At 45.5% G+C, this 18,853-nt stretch overlaps 1 protein-coding gene across 4 annotated transcripts; it reads right to left on the reverse strand.

The window, feature by feature from the left end:
• Nucleotides 1–1,042: 1,042 nt before the first annotated feature.
• On the reverse strand, nucleotides 1,043–17,905 carry smad10b (SMAD family member 10b). Of its 4 annotated transcripts, none has more exons than XM_064353201.1 (12): nucleotides 17,622–17,905; nucleotides 15,674–15,923; nucleotides 11,997–12,171; nucleotides 11,525–11,548; nucleotides 10,962–11,201; nucleotides 8,162–8,353; nucleotides 7,940–8,041; nucleotides 7,799–7,852; nucleotides 7,264–7,447; nucleotides 5,409–5,577; nucleotides 4,824–4,962; nucleotides 1,043–4,486 (listed from the first exon to the last, which is right to left on the reverse strand). In XM_064353201.1, exons 2-12 carry the CDS (start codon nucleotides 15,908–15,910, stop codon nucleotides 4,275–4,277), a joined length of 1,728 nt encoding a protein of 575 aa, XP_064209271.1. In that variant the 5' UTR covers nucleotides 15,911–15,923; nucleotides 17,622–17,905; the 3' UTR covers nucleotides 1,043–4,274. The 4 variants fall into 4 exon arrangements, with proteins under 4 accessions (XP_064209271.1, XP_064209258.1, XP_064209266.1 ...); XM_064353188.1 differs by having other exon boundaries at nucleotides 17,415–17,905; XM_064353196.1 differs by having other exon boundaries at nucleotides 15,674–15,919; nucleotides 17,622–17,904.
• Between the last annotated feature and the right edge of the window lie 948 nt (nucleotides 17,906–18,853).

Below are 18,853 nucleotides of genomic sequence, written 5' to 3' on the forward strand. Positions count from 1 at the left end.
GGTGTCAGAAATTAAAAACACGCCCAGAGTGAAGCGTGTGTGTTTTGCAAATTAACGCAACTACGCCCTGTTTCTGAATCGTACATGTCAGTCACTCTAGACAAACCTATCCCTCAATTACCAAAAATGTGTCGATCAAAGGCGTTCCCGCCTACCAGGAATAATTGCCACCAGAAGACCGCGCCCAAGCCTTTGATTCCATGTTCGACGGAAATGAGTTAACCAATTTGAATTATAATCTGGTTTAAAACGTTCATTTCTGAACAATAATGTTAACAATGTTAATTATCAACTATGTTTGTGATCAATATCATTAATAAATTGTTTATATTAATTCATAAATAACAATTCGTGGAATTACTGGGGAATAATAATGAGCATTTGCACAGTAAATGTGTTTCGCACTCTGTCCTCCACACTGATTGTGTAACTTTTCCTATCACTATTAGGATCCAGCAACAGTATCCCCGCTAGCTACTGTAATAAGCATTTCTGGTACCTGAATCAGAAAAGACATTCAAATGATGATCACATGATGCACTATGACAGATTTAGCCACCCTTTCATTAATTCATGTCAATATAATGCACTAGTTTCTTCTTTTTGTGCAGAAATTAGAACTTCACTTTATACTGGTATTAGTACATGTCATCATTATTAAGGGTATTTAAGCTGTGTTTTTAATTCAAGCCATGGCATAGAACACAGTTCCACACATGGAAGACTTGTGATTATGACAGGTAAACTGTGATACTTCTTTATTACATGAGAAGTAAACATCATTTTTTTTCCATATTGTAGAATCTTTATGATTCTATTAAAAGCCCAAAACCAAAGGACATGTCAGTGTAAACAACCAACAACGAGGGATCTGAAATGGGCAACATCAGAGATAGGCTACATCGTTTGAGTGATGAATTATAAGTAATAACAGAGGATTATCATTTACATTACACAATCAAAATGACAGTGTACGTCAACGTCATGTTAACATTGCTAATACAGACACCACCAAAAACAAAAGACTCATTTTCACTGCATATTATATGAAAACAAACTTTTTTATTTTGCATTTGTACATTCAACATGTTGTACAGTTAACGCATCTATTTTTATAACAAACATAATTCTACCAACAAATCAACAAAAGCAAAAATAATTTAAAATAGCCATGTAGAGCAAATTCACATTATATAACATTAGATAACAGATTACATTTCTGTAAAAATAGAAAGAAATATAGAAATGGGTGCAGTGAGTGAAGTGAGACATTCCACATGGACGCCTGCACCATCAACAGCATCCATCTTAAAGCAACTGCTCACTTCCTAGGTTTTTTTTACACATCAGTTTCATTGTATGTTTTTGATTTGGTCCAGACAGTTTTTATATGCAATGAAGGCTATTTCAGATATTTACAGAAGATTCTGACAACCTGTCAGGTTACAATGGGCAAATATGGAAGTATTCAAAATTTGTGGTCTAAACCAAAAAATATGTTTTACTCCAGTTGGTACAGCCACATGGCATAAGAAATAGATAGAATCGGAAACAGTATTAAACACTGCAAGGACAATCAGGTAACATACACGTGTAAAACCACTAGTGGCCTAGCATTGCTGTATTTGTAGTTAATCTGGAGTTACGTGAAATGCGCTTTCTTGCTTTAGACTACAAACTGCAAATTCCCCACACCAACTACTGTAGGATAAAACAGGCAGGTCATCATAAATTACCCCCATTGCTGTCAAGGCCAAGTAAAACTAAACATATAAATTGTATTTTTTAAAATCCCAGAAAGTGAAACATCACTTTAAAGCATTTAAAGGCTGTTAATCAACATCTTGCAATATACTTCTCAGTCAATATTACAAAACTATATGTTTATATCACATGAGCTATAGAATGTATATACTTAACAAAAGAATATTAACAGCATCAGTGCTGATCATTTGTGACATGGTTACCATATTTCATTATTATAAATATATAACTATATATATAATAATATAGTTCATAATACCAGGGAACTGTATAGTTTATAACTATCATACAACATGGTTGTATTTCATGTTGAATAAAAAGGTACATATTGTGTGCACCCTGTATTGCAGTATAAGAAATTATACTTAGGTATCAATTGGATTAATAACACCATGATAAGGATCACTTAAACCTGACCTCATTTTCTAATCACAAAGCCCATGGGTTTTTGTCCAGGTTGAAATACCAATGCCTGCTGTGTCACAATGAACCACTACTAATCACCATCACAATATTTATAAAAAACTACCTCACATAAAACATTGATTCTACAAAAATACAGAACGGTGTCAGCGTGTAGTACCAAACAGGATCACTAGGTGTCAGCCCTGAGTGGGCTGATTGGTCAAAATGTTTAGATATAGATATGCATGTGTACATCTTTGTTTTCTCCACAGAAAGTAAGTGCATGTAGTAGGTTATGCTACCACAGACATACATTCAGTGCAATGCTTTAAAACAAATAGGATTACTGTATTTTTACAATGTAAAGTTTCTACTTAGCAATAAAAGGCACTCATCTGTTTCAGAGAGAACCTCTAACAAGTCTCCAGCTCTCTGAAAGTCATCTCTGACCTGAGACCATCTACAGTTCACCCAGCTAACCACTCAGGCTACAATTCAATTCCTTAGTACATACAACTCTGATGGCTTATACATATCAAATATGATTATGTTATAAATAATAGTCAATGAACAAAATTGTGGCAGTCAAAAAGCCTGACTGCACCCTCCTGTTTACACTAAATACAAAATATGCAATTTTATTGCCCTTCTATATTTTGGTTAAAGGTGGCCATTTAACTTCATTTACCACTCGGTCTCTTTTATGCTAGCGCCACAGATGGTTCTGCTAGCAAGAACAAGAATGGTTACAGGAGCAGTCCTAATCTTAGATGCTCTAATGCTCAAAGAACATACAATTTAGGTTTAAAACAGGGTAAATCAAGACCTCCGCCACAGTAAAACATTACAATTTCTAATACTTAGCAAAATGCATGGGTGCATGAAATAGACAGAAAAGAATCTGTCCTTCCACCAGTCTATCCATGGATCTGAGGAAGGTGAAGCCCATTGTTCATTTGGTTTTACAAATTGCATTTGTTTTAGCGTCCCTTAAAACCAGCCGTTTGCTAAATGGTGAGTTGGAGAACCCAGACTATGGCTCATTTGGTATGATGGCATTTAAGAATATTGTGCTCAATGTTGACATTTCTAGCACCCTATCACATTAGCCCCACTACATCAGCTGAAAGGTGCCATTTTCCATTAATTTAGTGGCTAGTATTGGCTAAAAATGCATATTTTACTCCTGTACTCTGCAATACAGAGTGTGTATCTTCCCCAAGCGGAATTACATTGGCACCGTTCCACAAGGACCAGACCAACAGTCAGGCCCCATCCCCACAGGGTGTGGTCAACCTACAGACTTGTCACAGTTCAAGCAGAGGTCACGGAGGTCAGAGGTTTCGGTAGTGGAATCAGTCGTGTGCTCCAGATACCCTGGCTTTGGTCATTTGTGTTATATTTTTTTTGGCAAGTGCAGTGCTTCACTGTCTTTTGAGATCCATACTGTTATTTTAAAGCCATTTATCTGGCTTTTTATTTTGGTTACTTTCACTCATTCAGAGTAGAACATTTAACATGAGGGAGAAGGACAACCTGAAAACGTCAACTTTTCAAATACACTATATTTAAATACACGAAGACACCAGGAAAAGAGAGCTTTCAGAGGAAGTTGACTATTGGGATTTTTTTTAATGCAACATCATGCTGGTCTGAGCAGCAGTATGTTTCTCTGTCAGGGTTTGGTTTTATAAACCAGATCTCTGTTCTTCAGTTTTGAGTAGGCTCTCATCAAAGGGCCGGTTCCATGTGAACTAGCCATGTGGTCCCAGCCTCTTCCAGATTCTTTCTAGCCTCTTGGTTCAGAGTCTCACTGGTTCCTCTCTACACCAGAAAGGGAATACAAAGGTGTCCGAACTCATTTTCAAGATCCGTTGAAGGGAGAAGCTTTGTTCTCTGTGCGTATACAGAATTTGGGTTCTCCTGCGGGGGAACTGGGGCAGAGATCAGGGTCCCAAACCCGGTTCTGACCCAATGAAGTCTTGAGTTCAGCTGCTTGGTAGTGGGCAGTGATAAATATAAATCAGGGTTTAGTCGTGGGAACCTTTCTGAGCGAATCCAGCGCCAGCTCTTTCCATCACGGGGCCCCGCCTCCTTCCCGCGGTCTAGTTAGCGGGGCCGGGGTCGGCCAGCGGCATGGTGTGCAGCACCTCGTCCAGCAGCTGCAGCGCCCGGTGCAGGTGCACCTCCACCCAGCAGGGGGTGTGCTTGATGCTCTGCCGGGGGTAGTCCGGCCCCCAGCCCTTCACGAAGCTCAGCCGCAGGATGCAGAGCCTGCGCAGGTCATCCACACCGATCCCCGCCGCCGCCGACAGACCTGGGGGAGGGAGGGAGAGAGGGGTCCAAACAAGAAAAAAAGATAGGGGAGGGAAGAGGTAAATGGAGAGAGAAATGGAGAGACAACGTGAAAGAGGGCCACCCACAGCCTTAGCTAAACAAAAGAAGTCAGTGGTTCAGAACAGTGAGCAGGGTAACAGAGAGAGAGAGCGTTAAAGTTTCATTTGCTGAAGAGCCGATGCACAAAATCATGAACCTCCCTAAGACAGGCACCCTGCATGCAGGAGAGGGGGGGGAGAGAGAGAGGAGAAACAGGAGGAGCAGCCCAGACAGGGAGGCGCTCAGAGGGCCCCCCCCCGCCGGCGGGTCGCACTCACTGACGGCGGGAGCGATGCCCCCCACGCTGCCGGGGCCCGGAATGTTCCCCGCCACGGCGGCCGCCTGCGCCGCCGCTGCCGCCTGCGCCGTGGCGGCCTGCTGCTGCATCTGCCGGTGGCACTGGCGCAGGTCGAACACCTGCGGGGAGACGCACGTCACCCACCGTCCGCGTCACATTCTCCCTCTCCATCTCCCTCGCCCTCCGTTTCGGCAGTGTAGTATAACGGGTAAGGAGTTGGTCTTGTAACGTAAAGGTCGCAGGTTCAATTCCCCGCTAGGACACTGCCGCAAGGTACGTAACAGCTGTATTACTGGGATACAATGTAAATGTGTAAAAAGTGTAAGTCGCTCTGGATAAGAGCGTCTACTAAATGCCTGTAATGCAATTTAATACTGCGCTCTTCCTCCTTTCACGCCTTCCTTTTATTACACACACCCCTCATTCAGGAATGACACCCAAGCTGTGTCACAGTGTAATAAAGGAACATTGTGTCTTTCTCTCTTATACTTTCATTTCCTTTGTCATCCTTTTATTTGTGCCCAGATGGCCTACTGTGCCTCCCTGGGGTCCCCCCCCCCCCCACCTTGATGTAGGCCCCGGGGTAGATCTTGTGCACGGCGTCCCCGGGCGCCCTCCCGGCCTCCCGGTCCAGGTAGTAGCTCTGCACGAAGACGGCGTGGTCGCTCAGGCAACGCATCCACACGTCGCCCTCGCCCCGACACTCCAGCTGCACCCCCCTCCCGATGTGCAGCCTGCGCCCAGCAGGGGGAGAGCGGGGGGGGGGGGGGGAGAGAAAGAGAGAGACAGAGAGAGAGAGGGAGAGAGAGAGAGAAAGAAAGAGGGAGAGAGAGATACAGAGAGAGAGAGAGAAAGAAAGAGGGAGAGAGAGGGGGGAGAGAGAGAGAGAAAGAAAGAGGGAGAGAGAGAGAGAAAGAAAGAGGGAGAGAGAGAGATACAGAGAGAGAGAGAGAGAGAGAAAGAGGGAGAGAGAGGGGGGAGAGAGAGAGAGAGAGAAAGAAAGAGGAAGAGAGAGAGAAACAGAGAGAGAGAGAGAAAGAAAGAGGGAGAGAGAGAGAGAGAGAGAGATTGCAGGCTTATGCTTATTTGTTCACGCTCTAAAGATAATTACCTGACAGACACAAGCCGACGGGCAGAAGGCTTACAGAGCCCACAGACAGCACAGATCCCCCAGCACAAAACAGCCAATTAAATACACACGGGCACTCGGGCACTTCAGCCACACTATCAGAGACACGCACAGGCGGAAGCGTCTTCAGGCACACGCACAATCAGCAAGTCCCTGTTACAGGAAGTTAGGCTCATCCACTGCACTTTCTCAAGTGACGTACAGCATGTATGCATGTGAAGCTCTGCCAATAGCCCAGAATAATAAAGTTATAGCCAAGGCAATACTAAACTAAAACAAAAACTGAACAACACCCTGAAGGAATGGATTTTCATTAAGCCACCATGCAATGATACTGAGCTGCACACCCTGTTTTGCCAGCACATTACTGTTTATTCCCCTTCAATTACCCTATTTTTGCCAGATACCCTATTGCAGCATGTGAAAATCCCCCTTTATTTCTCTCTACACTATGAAAATGTTATCACTGCAAGCACTGCCCTGGTAATTACACTGCATATTGTCCTCTGCCCAAGTGTCTTCAAGAGTGAACATTTCTTCAACGGATGACCGAATCACTTAATGCCTCCAGTCATTTCCGAAAGTATTAGAATCTGAAATTGCACATAACCCTAGTGGTAGCCGTTTAACAAGCTGAGCTTTTCCCGTGTGAATGAAATCCACCCTCTCACGCCCTCCCTGAGCACAGCAGGGCACGGGCCTCAGACGCAGCACAGCCCTGCGGCACAGGCTGTCCACAGACACACACACAGCCCACATCACATTACCTCCCTGTCTCACTTACAGGGGAAACAATGATCCAACCCACATTTTTCAGTGTGCACAAGGGCTTATGGGTACACAGACAGACACACACACACACACACACACACACACACACACACACACCCCAACACGAGACAAATAATCTGAGAGACAATCACATGCATGGCTGGACAGCCGTAGAGACAGACAGACATACAACCCAGAGTAAAACAGTCAGCATGACACGCACTCAGATAGGCAGATGGACATATGACAGAGAGTCAGATGTAAAGAGATACAGACAGACAGACAGGTAGATGGATACAGACACAGATGCACACACAGACAGAGAGGTGGATGGATACAGACACACAGACACACAGACAGCCAGACAGGTAGATGGATACAGACACAGATGCACACACAGACAGACAGAGAGGTGGATGGATACAGACACAGATGCACACACAGACAGACAGAGAGGTGGATGGATACAGACACACAGACAGACAGACAGCCAGCCAATCGGCGGTGGTGACTGACAGACCTGGCCCTCTCGCTGGCGTCGGTGCGGTGCACGTTGCTGAGCTGACCCAGACAGAAGCGGTCGCCCCCCGAGGGGTCCACGTACCCGTCCACCGTCACCACGGGGCAGCTGGCCGGGACCTTGAACATCTCCCCCACGTGCATGTCCATCTCAAAGTAGGAGATGGAGCACCAGAACTCCGGGCCTGCGGACCGATGGGGGGCAGGACTGAAACCAGCCACCATCACAGGTGCCTCCATGCGCTAACGCAGCCGTTCCCAGCCTCTTCCTGAAGATCTCCCACTGATCTCCGTTGTTTTCCTTCCAACCCCAATTCGGCACACCTGATTCTATAGCTCAAACAGGATTTCATAGCCGCAGAACGAGGTGTGGCTATGTCAGGGGGTGGAGTGAAAACCTACAGGACGGAAGAGCCCCAGGTACAGGGTTGGGAAGCGCTGCTCATGTGTAACACTAGTGCAGTCAGGAAATGCACTGTGAATGTGTCTATGCATGCGGAGTATCTGGGTGCGAGTGAGACAGCTGCAGAGTTCACCTGGATGACCGGAGACAGGCGGAGGAAACGGGGAGGAGCTGTGATGCTGAGACCCTAATTGGAGACAGAAACGTATTAGACAGAAGTTGAACGGAAAAACGGCAACATCATAAGCCTCCACTCAATGACTGACGGACATACAGAAGTGGGAGGGGTGGTGAAGGGGTGGTTGCTGATGGCTCCTCCCATTCTGCTGGGGTCCCACTGGGGTGTAGGAGGCCGTGCTGCTGCCTGTCCAGGTAGCTGAAAATTTTTTACAGAGAAAAGGAGAATTAAAAATATCAAAGCGCCTGCCACAAACAGCCCATACACAGAGGCCCTGATGAAGAATAAGAAACAGGCAACAGAGTAGGGGGGGCTCACTGTGGAAGGTCCCCTGCGTTTGCTTGTGCTTGGAGCCGCCGTAGCTGTTTTTGGAGGGAGGGGGGTGCTGGGGGGGCCCGTGAGCGGGGGCGGAGGGGGGCGGCGTGGGGGCCACGCCCTGGCCGTGAGGGGAGGCGATCTGCAGCAGACCCTCGCCGTGTCTCCCCTGCATGGACAGCATGGAGCTGCTGGCTGTGCGAGGGGACAGGCAGAGAGAGAGAGAGAGAGAGAGAGAGAGAGAGAGAGAGAGAGAGAGAGAGCACAGGAGGAACAGAGCAGGGAGAGGGAGGTGAACAACAGACAGCAGAGACGGGGAGGGGTGGGGTGAAGGGAAGACAGAACAGAGAGTACAATTCAGCGGAAAAGAGGAAAGTAATGGTGAAGGAAGGAGGAAGCGATAGGGAGGAAGAAAACAAAAGTGGTTGTTACAGGAGGAAAGGAGAAATGACAAGATAAGAGAAGGGGAAAAAAACCGCATAAAGCAGGAGACAGACAGAGAGAGGGTGAACTGGTTAGTGATGCAACGAATTGTATGTCAGCAGGTAAACCGTGTTTACACTCTGCTATGCCCTGTGACAAATCTGCCCCTCAGACTGCTTTCAGCAGAATCTCTCCTGGCCTGAAGCGAAGCTCTCTTTGTCAGTGATTCGTTTCTATGCCCGGGGTTTGTCTGCAGACTCCTGTGTACGTTCCCTTCAGTCAAAAGGTGCCTTTGTGTCACAATAGAAAGCCTTTATCTGCAGGGAGACAGAAAACCTCCCAGAACTTAGACACAGACGCGTGGAAGCATACCTGCGTAGGCGTTTCCAACCCTATCTCTCCTGAGTTTCCACATTTTCAGACTTCCATCAGATAAGCCGCACTTTACAGCAGATTGTGTTTCACGCGTCTGACACGCTTTTGTCCATTTAGTGTCGCGCAATTAGCCGCAATGCCAATGAAAGCTAGCGCACCGAGTAAAAACTCATGTCATTCTGGCATCATGTATGTGCGTACATGGGGCATGTAGCATAAATCATTCACTCATTTAAGTTAAATGATAGCATGCCTGTCTTCTAAAATATCTGTTTTTCAGTGAAACCATTTTAAAAACACCTCCAGTAGTGCTAAATAATCATACACATTACAAGGGATTGTGCGCCAATGGAGACAGAATTGAATGTAGATAAGTGATTGGGAGAAGTACAGAGAACTCTTGAAACCACAATAGCCCGTAGCATACATGGATACGTGATCAAGCGGCTACTCAAGCCAACCATTTGGAATTGAGTAGGTCAATAGTGATCAAACGGCTACTCTGGCCAACCATATAGAGTTGAAATAGTATTTAAGGTCACAGTTCTCACAAACCAGGATTCAGACAAACTCTGCTGAATCCAGAGTGCTTGCTGGTATTCTTGTATTACCTGTCATGTACTTTGTCACCGTCGGTATCGGAATAAAGCCTTTTTCATCAAGATCGGAGCTGTGTTTTTTTCCTTACACTAGCGCCATTTCTAAAATACCACTAAAAACAGTATCACTGCAAAAATATTCTTGATTATTTCAATTTATCAGGCAAAACACTGAAGAGAAAGGCTGGTTGGATCTGCACTTTTTGACAAGAGTGGAGATCAATCACAAATGAACTAACCCGCAACCAGTAAAGCAGCATATTTCTCTCTGAAGCAATTTCACTCACAGGCAGAGCGTGTCATTCCACCCACGGCCATGTCCCCCGGGCAGGCATCTCTCCCTGCCTCTCTCTGTGTGCGCTTCTCCATCTCCTCGCTCTTATAAACGTACAGGGACAGCACCTTTATCTCCGAGCGCGATAAAACCTGCTGGCTGACGCGCTCAATATCAGGGGCAGCCAAAGCTTTCAAACCTTTCTCTCCCCTTCGAGGGCCATATACTATTTATTTAAACCCTGCATGCTCTACATTAGACGCACGCAGACGTGCACACGCACACACACGCAGCCTACAACTGCAGCTGCATTTCTGCCAACGCTATCTGCGCCTAGAATTATGGTTTATTGCTTAGCAACATTTTCAAGGTATTTCAGCGGAGTTTATGTAATGATTATTGAGGCCTAATTAACCTCGGCAGTAGGCTGTCTTGCAGACATCCCACATTCCACATCCTATCGGAAGAGTCCTTTCATTTATTTCCATCTGTGTGCATGCAGGGGGATATTCTCAGTTGCTTTTCTTCTTGGTCTCTGAAGACTTTATTTCTGACCGGCTTTGACGCGTGCGGTCGATGAGGCGACCCGGGCCAGTCAGAGGCGAGCGCACACGAAGCGTGCGCGAGAAACCGCCACGCCAAAAACAGGACGCAAGCGACGCTACAACCAGCCGTGCGTTCTTCCGTGCTTTCCCTGTGTGCAGGCTGAGCGACCCTCTTGGGTGCGCACCTCCCCGCTTTGCCGGTGTAAAGAAACACATTCACATTGTCTGAGACGGTGAAGAGCAAGCCCTGTCTGGGCTGAGCACATCTGTGCTCTGTGTACAAAGGGATTGTTTAGTCTGTACCAGGAGTGCCCCATAACTGACACACGCGCGGGCAGGTTATTTACAGAAAGCCAGCCAGCGGGGTCAGGACAGAAGAACAGTGGAGGCATAAAACGTATCTTAAAATCATAATCAGATGTCAGTAAAACAGCACCCTCCTGAGTAATTAGCATGTAGGGATGGCACTGGTGGGCTAAGACACACACAGGTGCAGAGTGACCGTCTGCATCAGGCTGTACACACGACACCATTCTGTATATATGACACTCTATGAGCGTGTGTCTAAGGACAGTGTGCGTACTGACCAGGCGGCGAGCGGGGCATGCTGGGGTAGAGAGTGACGGGCGTGGGGGTGTGGGGCGGCTCCGGGGGCAGCTGCAGGGGCGGGAGGGGCTGGCTGTAGCGTTCGGGAGGGTGCAGTTTCAGGTGGTGGTCCTGCGGGGGCGCCATCCTTGGCGGGAGGTCCATCTGAATGCAGTCGTGGATGTACTCCTCTTTGATCTGTCGGCCTGGGTGCGCCAGCGGCAGCGGAGGCGAGGGGACCCCTGTGTAACACACACACACATGCGCGTCGCTGGCTAACCGGCTAGCATAATTATGCAAGTCATCACACCGTTCAGGTGCCCCAATTTAGCATTCCTTTAGCCAAGCCAACCGTGTCATTATTTTACTAAGCGCTTTTGTCATCTGGCCACTCATTTGGCAGAACTATTGTAATACGGAATATATCTCTGTATCATTAATATTTTAAACCTGTTTGTGTAATAGCCTACTGAACCCCTGCAGATAAGAGGACGCAGGGAGGACATGGAAAGGTAATGATAATTAAACAGAGACGACTGCAGCCGCAGCGCCGCGTGGACCTTACCTGTATTCTGGATACTGAGACCAACTGGATGTGGAGGCAAAATGCCCAGTCAGAGAAAGAGCCAGAGAAAAAGACAGAGATACAGAGAGAGAGAGAGAGAGAGAGGGAGAGGGATTACTTATCGGTGCATACAAACACAATAAAATATGAGCTTTTGAAATGTTCTGCTCGAGTCAAGTCAGTCTCCTCAGTGACATCAGGGTGCTAATGTCTAGCTATACAATCTAAAAACCTGATAGCATGTTAGAATTAATCATACAGGGAGATGGTGAATTCAAAATCAACCCACATCTTTCTTCGTTTGTCAGCGCAGCACATAAATGCTATAATGCTCAAGGCGTTTGTCTGTTACCATAGTAACATGTCACTCCATTTCACATAACGTTTTGTGTCTCTGTATGCACGTCTGTTGGTGTAATGTAGGTAGACAGCTTCAGCCTGTGTAGGTATGTGTGACGGTATCCAGGTTTACCGATGCCAGGGGACACCACTCTCTCGTAGTGATAGGGGTTGACACAGACGCTGTCGTACTTGAGGTCGAAGGCAAACTGGCAGAACTTGACGTGCTTCAGCTCGTTCTTGTGCAGGTCTGGCCACCGCCACAGCCGGGCGTAGATCACATGAGGGAAGCCCTTACGCCCTGCAACCTGAGAGACAGCGGGAGGGAGGAGATGGGGTTGAATGGGGGTTGAACAGCAGGAGGGAGGACATGGGGTTGAAAAATAAATGTAATGTAATGAACGGGAGTAGGACAGCAGAGCCAGGATTTGGGGTGGAGAGGGGGGGGTAGGGGAGCAGTAGTGTTGGGTGGGGGTGGGGTGAGGGAGAGGGGAGGGAGGTAGGAGAGCAGTATCAGGGTTAGAGGGTTGGAGGCGGTAGAGGGTAGTGTTGGGGTGGGGTGCAATCACACACATACTGTTGCCTTAAGAAAGTTCAAATGAACAGTAAAGCAAGATGCAACAGAAAGGGAATATGTATAAAAATCTTCAGGTATATATTTCACCAGTGAAAACACAAGGACAGGGAACTAAGAATTGTTGTGAGGTTTTAAAAATTCGGACACTGTAGCACTACATAAAAAACAGACGCTTTTATGTATTGCACTTGAATTCCAGCCTTCTGATGCATCACTAACGGTTTCCTGTGTCTGTGGGTGTGTGTGTGTGTGTGCGTGGCTGCTCAGTTTGCCTCTTTATTCAGCCATCGTCATATTAAAATGTTTTAAACCTTCCCAGAGAAGCTAAGATTTTGGAAAAAGCAATCCAGAAAGAAAGGAACAGACAGGAAGACAGAAACACTGCAGTTCACAGTCCTAATGCCACTACTGTTCACGCTCTGTTTTTCATGTATATTTTTCTACTGGCTCATGAATCCATAATAACTTGAGTAATTCCTTTGTAGTTAACTTGCCTTTGCTTTTTAACCCATAATACTTTCATGGTTTGCATTTTCAACATAATGATTTAACTTAAAACAAATGTTTAGCATATCAAATGTTACCATTTCATGTCCTTTGATCGCTCAAAGCAACCCATTTGAATGATACTACCACTGTTGCCACAGGGTTATTGTTGAAGCAAAATTCTGAAGGACTAAATTAGCGTACGTCACTAAGGTAGAGACAGGAGTAGCATGCAGCTAAAGCCTGTTTAAATTGAAGAGATTAGAGGAAGGCCGAGAATGTGTGTGTTTGAGAGAGGGAGAGAGGGAGAGAGGAAAAGAGAGACAGAGAGGAGGAGGGGGGAAGTTAATTCAATCCATCCAGCCAGAGTGGAGCCGAACTGATGACTGAAGTGATCACGTCACACCTCCTATGACCTTTGAGAGAGAGAGAGAGAGATGGAGAGGTAGAGAGAGCGTGAGACACACAGTCACACACACACACACACACACGCGCGCACACACACAGGTTTGGAAGCCATCTCATTCTTAACCTGGTTGAAAAGAAGTTTATTGGTGTTCTTTCCATTCGCCATGTTCATAAAACTCCACCCAGAAAGCCGACCTTTCAAACTTATAAGATTTGGATGAAAATGGTGAAAGTTCAGTTTCTCTCTTTCTCTGTCTCTGACACACACACACACACACACACACGCATGCACACACACACTACAGTGCTGCTGTATGGGAAGGCATACATTCATCCCACTACAAAGCCTCTAGTTGCACATAAGCCCTCAGTGTGACATGAAGGCAAGCAGTCACTGAGTGTGCACTCACACACAGAAATAACGCAAAAGGGTTTTTTGGCACAAAGAGAGGCTGGCAGTCAAAAGTACATTCATCCAATCACTCTCATACAAAGTTTCTTTCACTGTAAATATATGCATGCATGCAGATACATAGATTTTATACACACACTCTTACCCAGACAAAAACTAGGACCCACACACACAGACTCACATACTCACGCACACACACACAGACAGACAGGCTTAGCTAAACCCTGCCCCTTTCCTGTGTCTCAGACAAAACAACCCTCACTGCCACTGCACCCCTCCCTCCCTCTCTCCCTCTTTCTCTCTCTCTCTCTCGCTCTCTCGCACATATACACACACTCTCTCTCTCTCTCTCTCATACTCTTTTGCTCTCTCACTCTTTCTCTTTCCAAAAGCACGGGGAGGGGTACAATATACCACTGTCATCGTTTCTTTCTCTTTCATTCTCTTGAGATGATAGTTAATGTGAACTATGCACGTCAAACCACTCAACCGGAATGTCTCAATTGATTCAATTCAGCATGTATTTCCCCACCCATCTGAAAATAAATCTTCAATATGTGATCAAGGTCTATATGGTGTCACAGTCAATGGAACCATGAACTCCAGTAAGGACCAAGACATCCTACTATCCCCACAACGAAGCTAAATACTTGGCTGCAATTGGATCATTTCACGAGACAATGACCTCAAGCATAGCTCAAAATCACCCAAAATCAAATCAACAAATGCTCCCCAGAATTACTGTTTTGCAGTGGTTATCTCATTCCCCAGACTGAAAATGTATGGTCTGAATTGAAAAAGCAAGTCAACAAGTGCATCCCAAATAATCTTGCATGATTCTGAATGGAGGAATGGTGAAAGACCCCTCCAAATATGTTCACCAATCTCATAAAATACTATAGAATACCATTCAGTAGTTTTAACCGTCTGGAAAAGGGGTGCACAAAGTACTGAAAACAAGGCAAAACACAAAGTATAGCAAACGGTCAGCATTTCAGCTGCTCAAGTGATTGGTCTGCCAGTCAATGACTGTTACTGGTACTCCCTCCACCTCCTTTTTATACAATTTATTCCCTCGGGCTCTCAGGAATGTGTCAGTATGTCAGTCAACGCTTAAATCAGACATGTCAGTGTGAGCCAGAGAGTCATAACACTGTCGGTACGTATCTCTAATTTTCCAGCAGTGATGAACTTGCTGGCTCAAGGTACAAATCTCTCGGGGTATCAGTTAAGGTATCCGATGTAGTAGAGGTTAGGGTATCCGTTGTACTGAAAACTGAGAGGCAGGGCTTGATGACATGAGAGCTGGAAAAAGTGAGGTTTACTTATTGTGAGAGAAAAGCAATGGACTGTGAACTGGAGCAAGAGTGAGGTTAAAGTACGGACAGGAAGACAAGTAAAGAGAGAAGGGCAAAGCAGGGATACAGAAAGGGGCTGTAAACCATCTACAGGCCAGTATATAAAGTCAAAGTAAGAGCCAGTGCAGAGTGTCAATCGGTGAAGATTCAGTGTGCCAGTACACAGCCCAGTATGGATGATTCAGTGTGTCAGTACACAGCCCAGTATGGATGATTCAGGGTGTCAGTACACAGCCCAGTATGGACGATTCTGTGTGTCAGTAGACAGCCCAGTATGGATGAAGACCTCAGTGTGACAATGTGGATCTCAGTGAGTCCGTATAGCACTGAATGTCACATCAAACCTCAGTGCATCATTCATTTATTGCTGCGCTCACGTTTCAGACAGTGCAGAGGCAGCTATATCAGCTGGAGAGGAGCTCAGTGCAACTGCACAAAGCTTGATGAGATTTTCAGTCAGTGTTGCTCTCAGTGTTTCAGACAGTGTAGAGCTCAGTGCCCATCGGTATGAACCCCACTGGAACAGCGAGGGAATCTAAACGTTTATAACAATGCGTCAGGACGCTCACCTGCAGTCTGCCATCCAGGGTCCTCTGGATGGTGACACACTTGCTAGGGTGCACGCCATTGGTGGTGATAGCCGTGATCAGGGAGTCCAGCTCGTCCTTCTTCTCCTTCAGCTTCTTCACCAGGCTCTCGATGGCGCGCTTGGCGAAGCCCTCGTTCTCCCCGCCCTGCCGGTGGCACATCAGGCTGTGCACGATGCTGAGGCAGGCGTCGTTACTGCTGGGGGGGTTCACCGACATGCTTCCACACTGGCTGAGGGTTTGTGTTCAGACACACAAAGAAGCGAAATTAATGCACCGATGCACAAGAAAAAAATATAGAGATTGTACAGATATTAACACAGACTTCATAGAGAATGAGGAGTTTATATACATTAAGGAAGGAGGGAAGGCAGAGGGAGATAGAGAGAGAGAGAGAGAGAAAGAGAGAGCACAATACACTGCAGTTACGGAAATGTCTATGAAGAAATTGGTGTTACTAGTTTTGCCAACTGTTCGTTCCATAACAGACTGCACTGTAATATGTTATGGAAGAAGGACACAGTCAACAATCTACTCGGGGACGACACAGCGGAGTGTTTATGGTCTTAGCCAAAGCTATATTAGACTTGGTTAGAAACCTCTGACGTGCTGTACCATGTCTTCGGGATCAGTTTATGAATGGCCTTCAATCTATTTATGGCTCGAATACAGAAATAATACATTAGCCTTGGTAGAAAATGTTCTGACGTTTATGACATTCTCGCATCAGTACTATTGAATAGCCTGAAAAAGACCTACGGCCCGTAAAATCGACACAAACTCGCAAGTTTAGTTTGATCGGCACCTAGAAGAGTAATGCACAGACATTCAGGACAGAGAAATTAATTAAATATTAAGCTAATGAACTTTGACCAAAACAAACATTTACATTATTGCCTCATAAAGTTTGTCAAAATATTCGTTTGAATCTGCTGACACCCTTAGAGCAAACCCTGTTGAGGTTTGAGTTATCATGTTAATAGTATAGAGTAACGTTTAATAAATTAAATTATGGTGTAAATGGCAGATAGCAGTATATGGCCAAAATCTCATATTGTCATAATGTCCAAGCCAAACATCTTCTCTGATAGCGTCATGCAGTTGCAATTTGCTTTATAAACGCTACTTAAACGACTACAATAATTAGACTAGTGAAAGTTTAAAGCGGAGTTGAATTAGACTGAATAATTAATTCGCAAACATTCCACCTTGACACGATGCATGGCGAAGAGATGCTGCTAGCGAAACCAATACCAAACAGCTGTACATACAAGAATTGCATAGTGTATATTATGTATAAAACGCACGCTTCTTTTCGTAGTCAGGTTTGCTGAAAATGTAGCTATGTAAAACATCTGAGTACCACTTCCTGGTAGAATAAAAGTCGGTAAGCTTCACAGCACTGAACACACACGACAGTGATGCCACAGAAGTTCCCAACAGCTAGCTATTCTATCATATCCTGCATGCGTTGGGTTCGATAATATTATAATTTGGGGAGATATTCAAAATCTATGTAACGTCACGGCGATGTGAGCAAGGTAGCTTATCATGCCACAATACGAAAATATTCTCACATCTGAAGATATCTTGTCTTCTGGAAGGGCAAGCTTTTGGGGACAAAATTGTTAGTTGGCAAGCTAGCAAGGTCTTTTCGCAAATATAAAAATGTATTTTAAAGGGCAATACAAAGTCATGCTGTCTTGCTTTCTGAAATACACACCTGCCTCTCTTCCCAATCGTGTTTCTGGATTGTGATACAGAACACGTCTCGGGCGGGGGTGGAGTGAGGCTTCCCTGGTTCTCTTCTGTCTCACTTGAGAAACAAACTGATCTTGTGGTAAGGGACACAATAAATAGCCTGCTGGTTCGCACAAAAGAAAAAGAGCCACCCGCCGCACAAATAAAGTCATCAGCTAAGTGTACTCACAAATCTACAGAAGTACTTGGAAACAAGCAGAAGTGGTAGCTATAGGTGAAGTAGTATTCCAAATTGCCTTCCCCCTTTTCCACCTCTTTCTTCCAGTGGCTGTGCCTGTCTGTGCCTCTTATCTCAGTTGCTATCAGTCTATCAGCCTCTCTGTCTCTGTTCACACATCCTGCAGCTCCAGCAGCCTCTCCTAGCAGCGCGCTCGCTACAATAACAAAAAGGCAAGGCACCGCGAGCCCGAGTGTCTCTGCGAGCTCGTCCAATCGCAGCGCCTCTCTCTTTCGGGAAAGTGGCTTTCCGCCAACGATGACGCTGCTCTCACCATTGGCCGCGAGTCTGGGGAGCTGAGGTTTGTCTGGGGCTGTATTAGATTGAAAGGTCAGGGTGGCTGTTTTTTAAGGTGGCGCCGCAAAGATTAGGCCTACCCGTCCTCGTCCCCTCCCTCCATTTTATCCCCTGACTTTTCTTACTGTACTGTTTACTGGGAAATGACGGCTGTTGAAGTTTCCTTGAATTTCCCTACATCCATGTAACTAATTTATGTTAGAAGTTTTGTCTGTTCTGTTTGTTTTGTCTTAGAAGGGGAGAATGTGATGCATAATCAATATTAGTACAGTCATTCACATTGCATTAATATTTATATTTGCAAGATGGTTTACAGCTGGGGTATTAACATGTGCAGTGAAGATGTGTCCCTAAATCAGACTGAGAAAAATGATTTGGATTGAGTGTGTGCAACCAGTGAGATCTCTTTTGTCATGTAACTGAAAGCAATTTTCTGTGATCAAGATTATCTTATCAGCAGACCTAGACCCTAGACCCTAACCCAACCCATCAGAGCACAGGAATTCCAATGAGAATTGTTTATAATGGGCATCAAGCCGATCAAGGTAAGGTAAATATTAGTCTTAAATCATGTTTCCGTCAGAAAGGGGGCAAAGAAGGTAACACAGTGGGTTCCATTGTATTGCAGAGCTATGAATGACATATTTAAAGGGGTCTTGTTTATCGTTTGGATGGGTTCCGTATCATCATATGGTTTGCTTGCTTAAAAAGTCATTATTACCATAAATAGTAACTATGACAGTTAAAATGTAAATGTAATAACACAGATTTGTCAAGCAGTCGAAGCTGTCAGTCTCATTTGTATTCTTAATATCAGATGTTCATTGTAGCTCACAAACTTGGTTTAGCTGCAAATGCACAGAAAGATCCACTGAGAGTGATCCCTG

This window comes from Anguilla rostrata, chromosome 1 (genome assembly GCF_018555375.3).
Source record: "Anguilla rostrata isolate EN2019 chromosome 1, ASM1855537v3, whole genome shotgun sequence".
In the NCBI taxonomy this organism is placed as follows: Eukaryota; Metazoa; Chordata; class Actinopteri; order Anguilliformes; family Anguillidae; genus Anguilla; species Anguilla rostrata.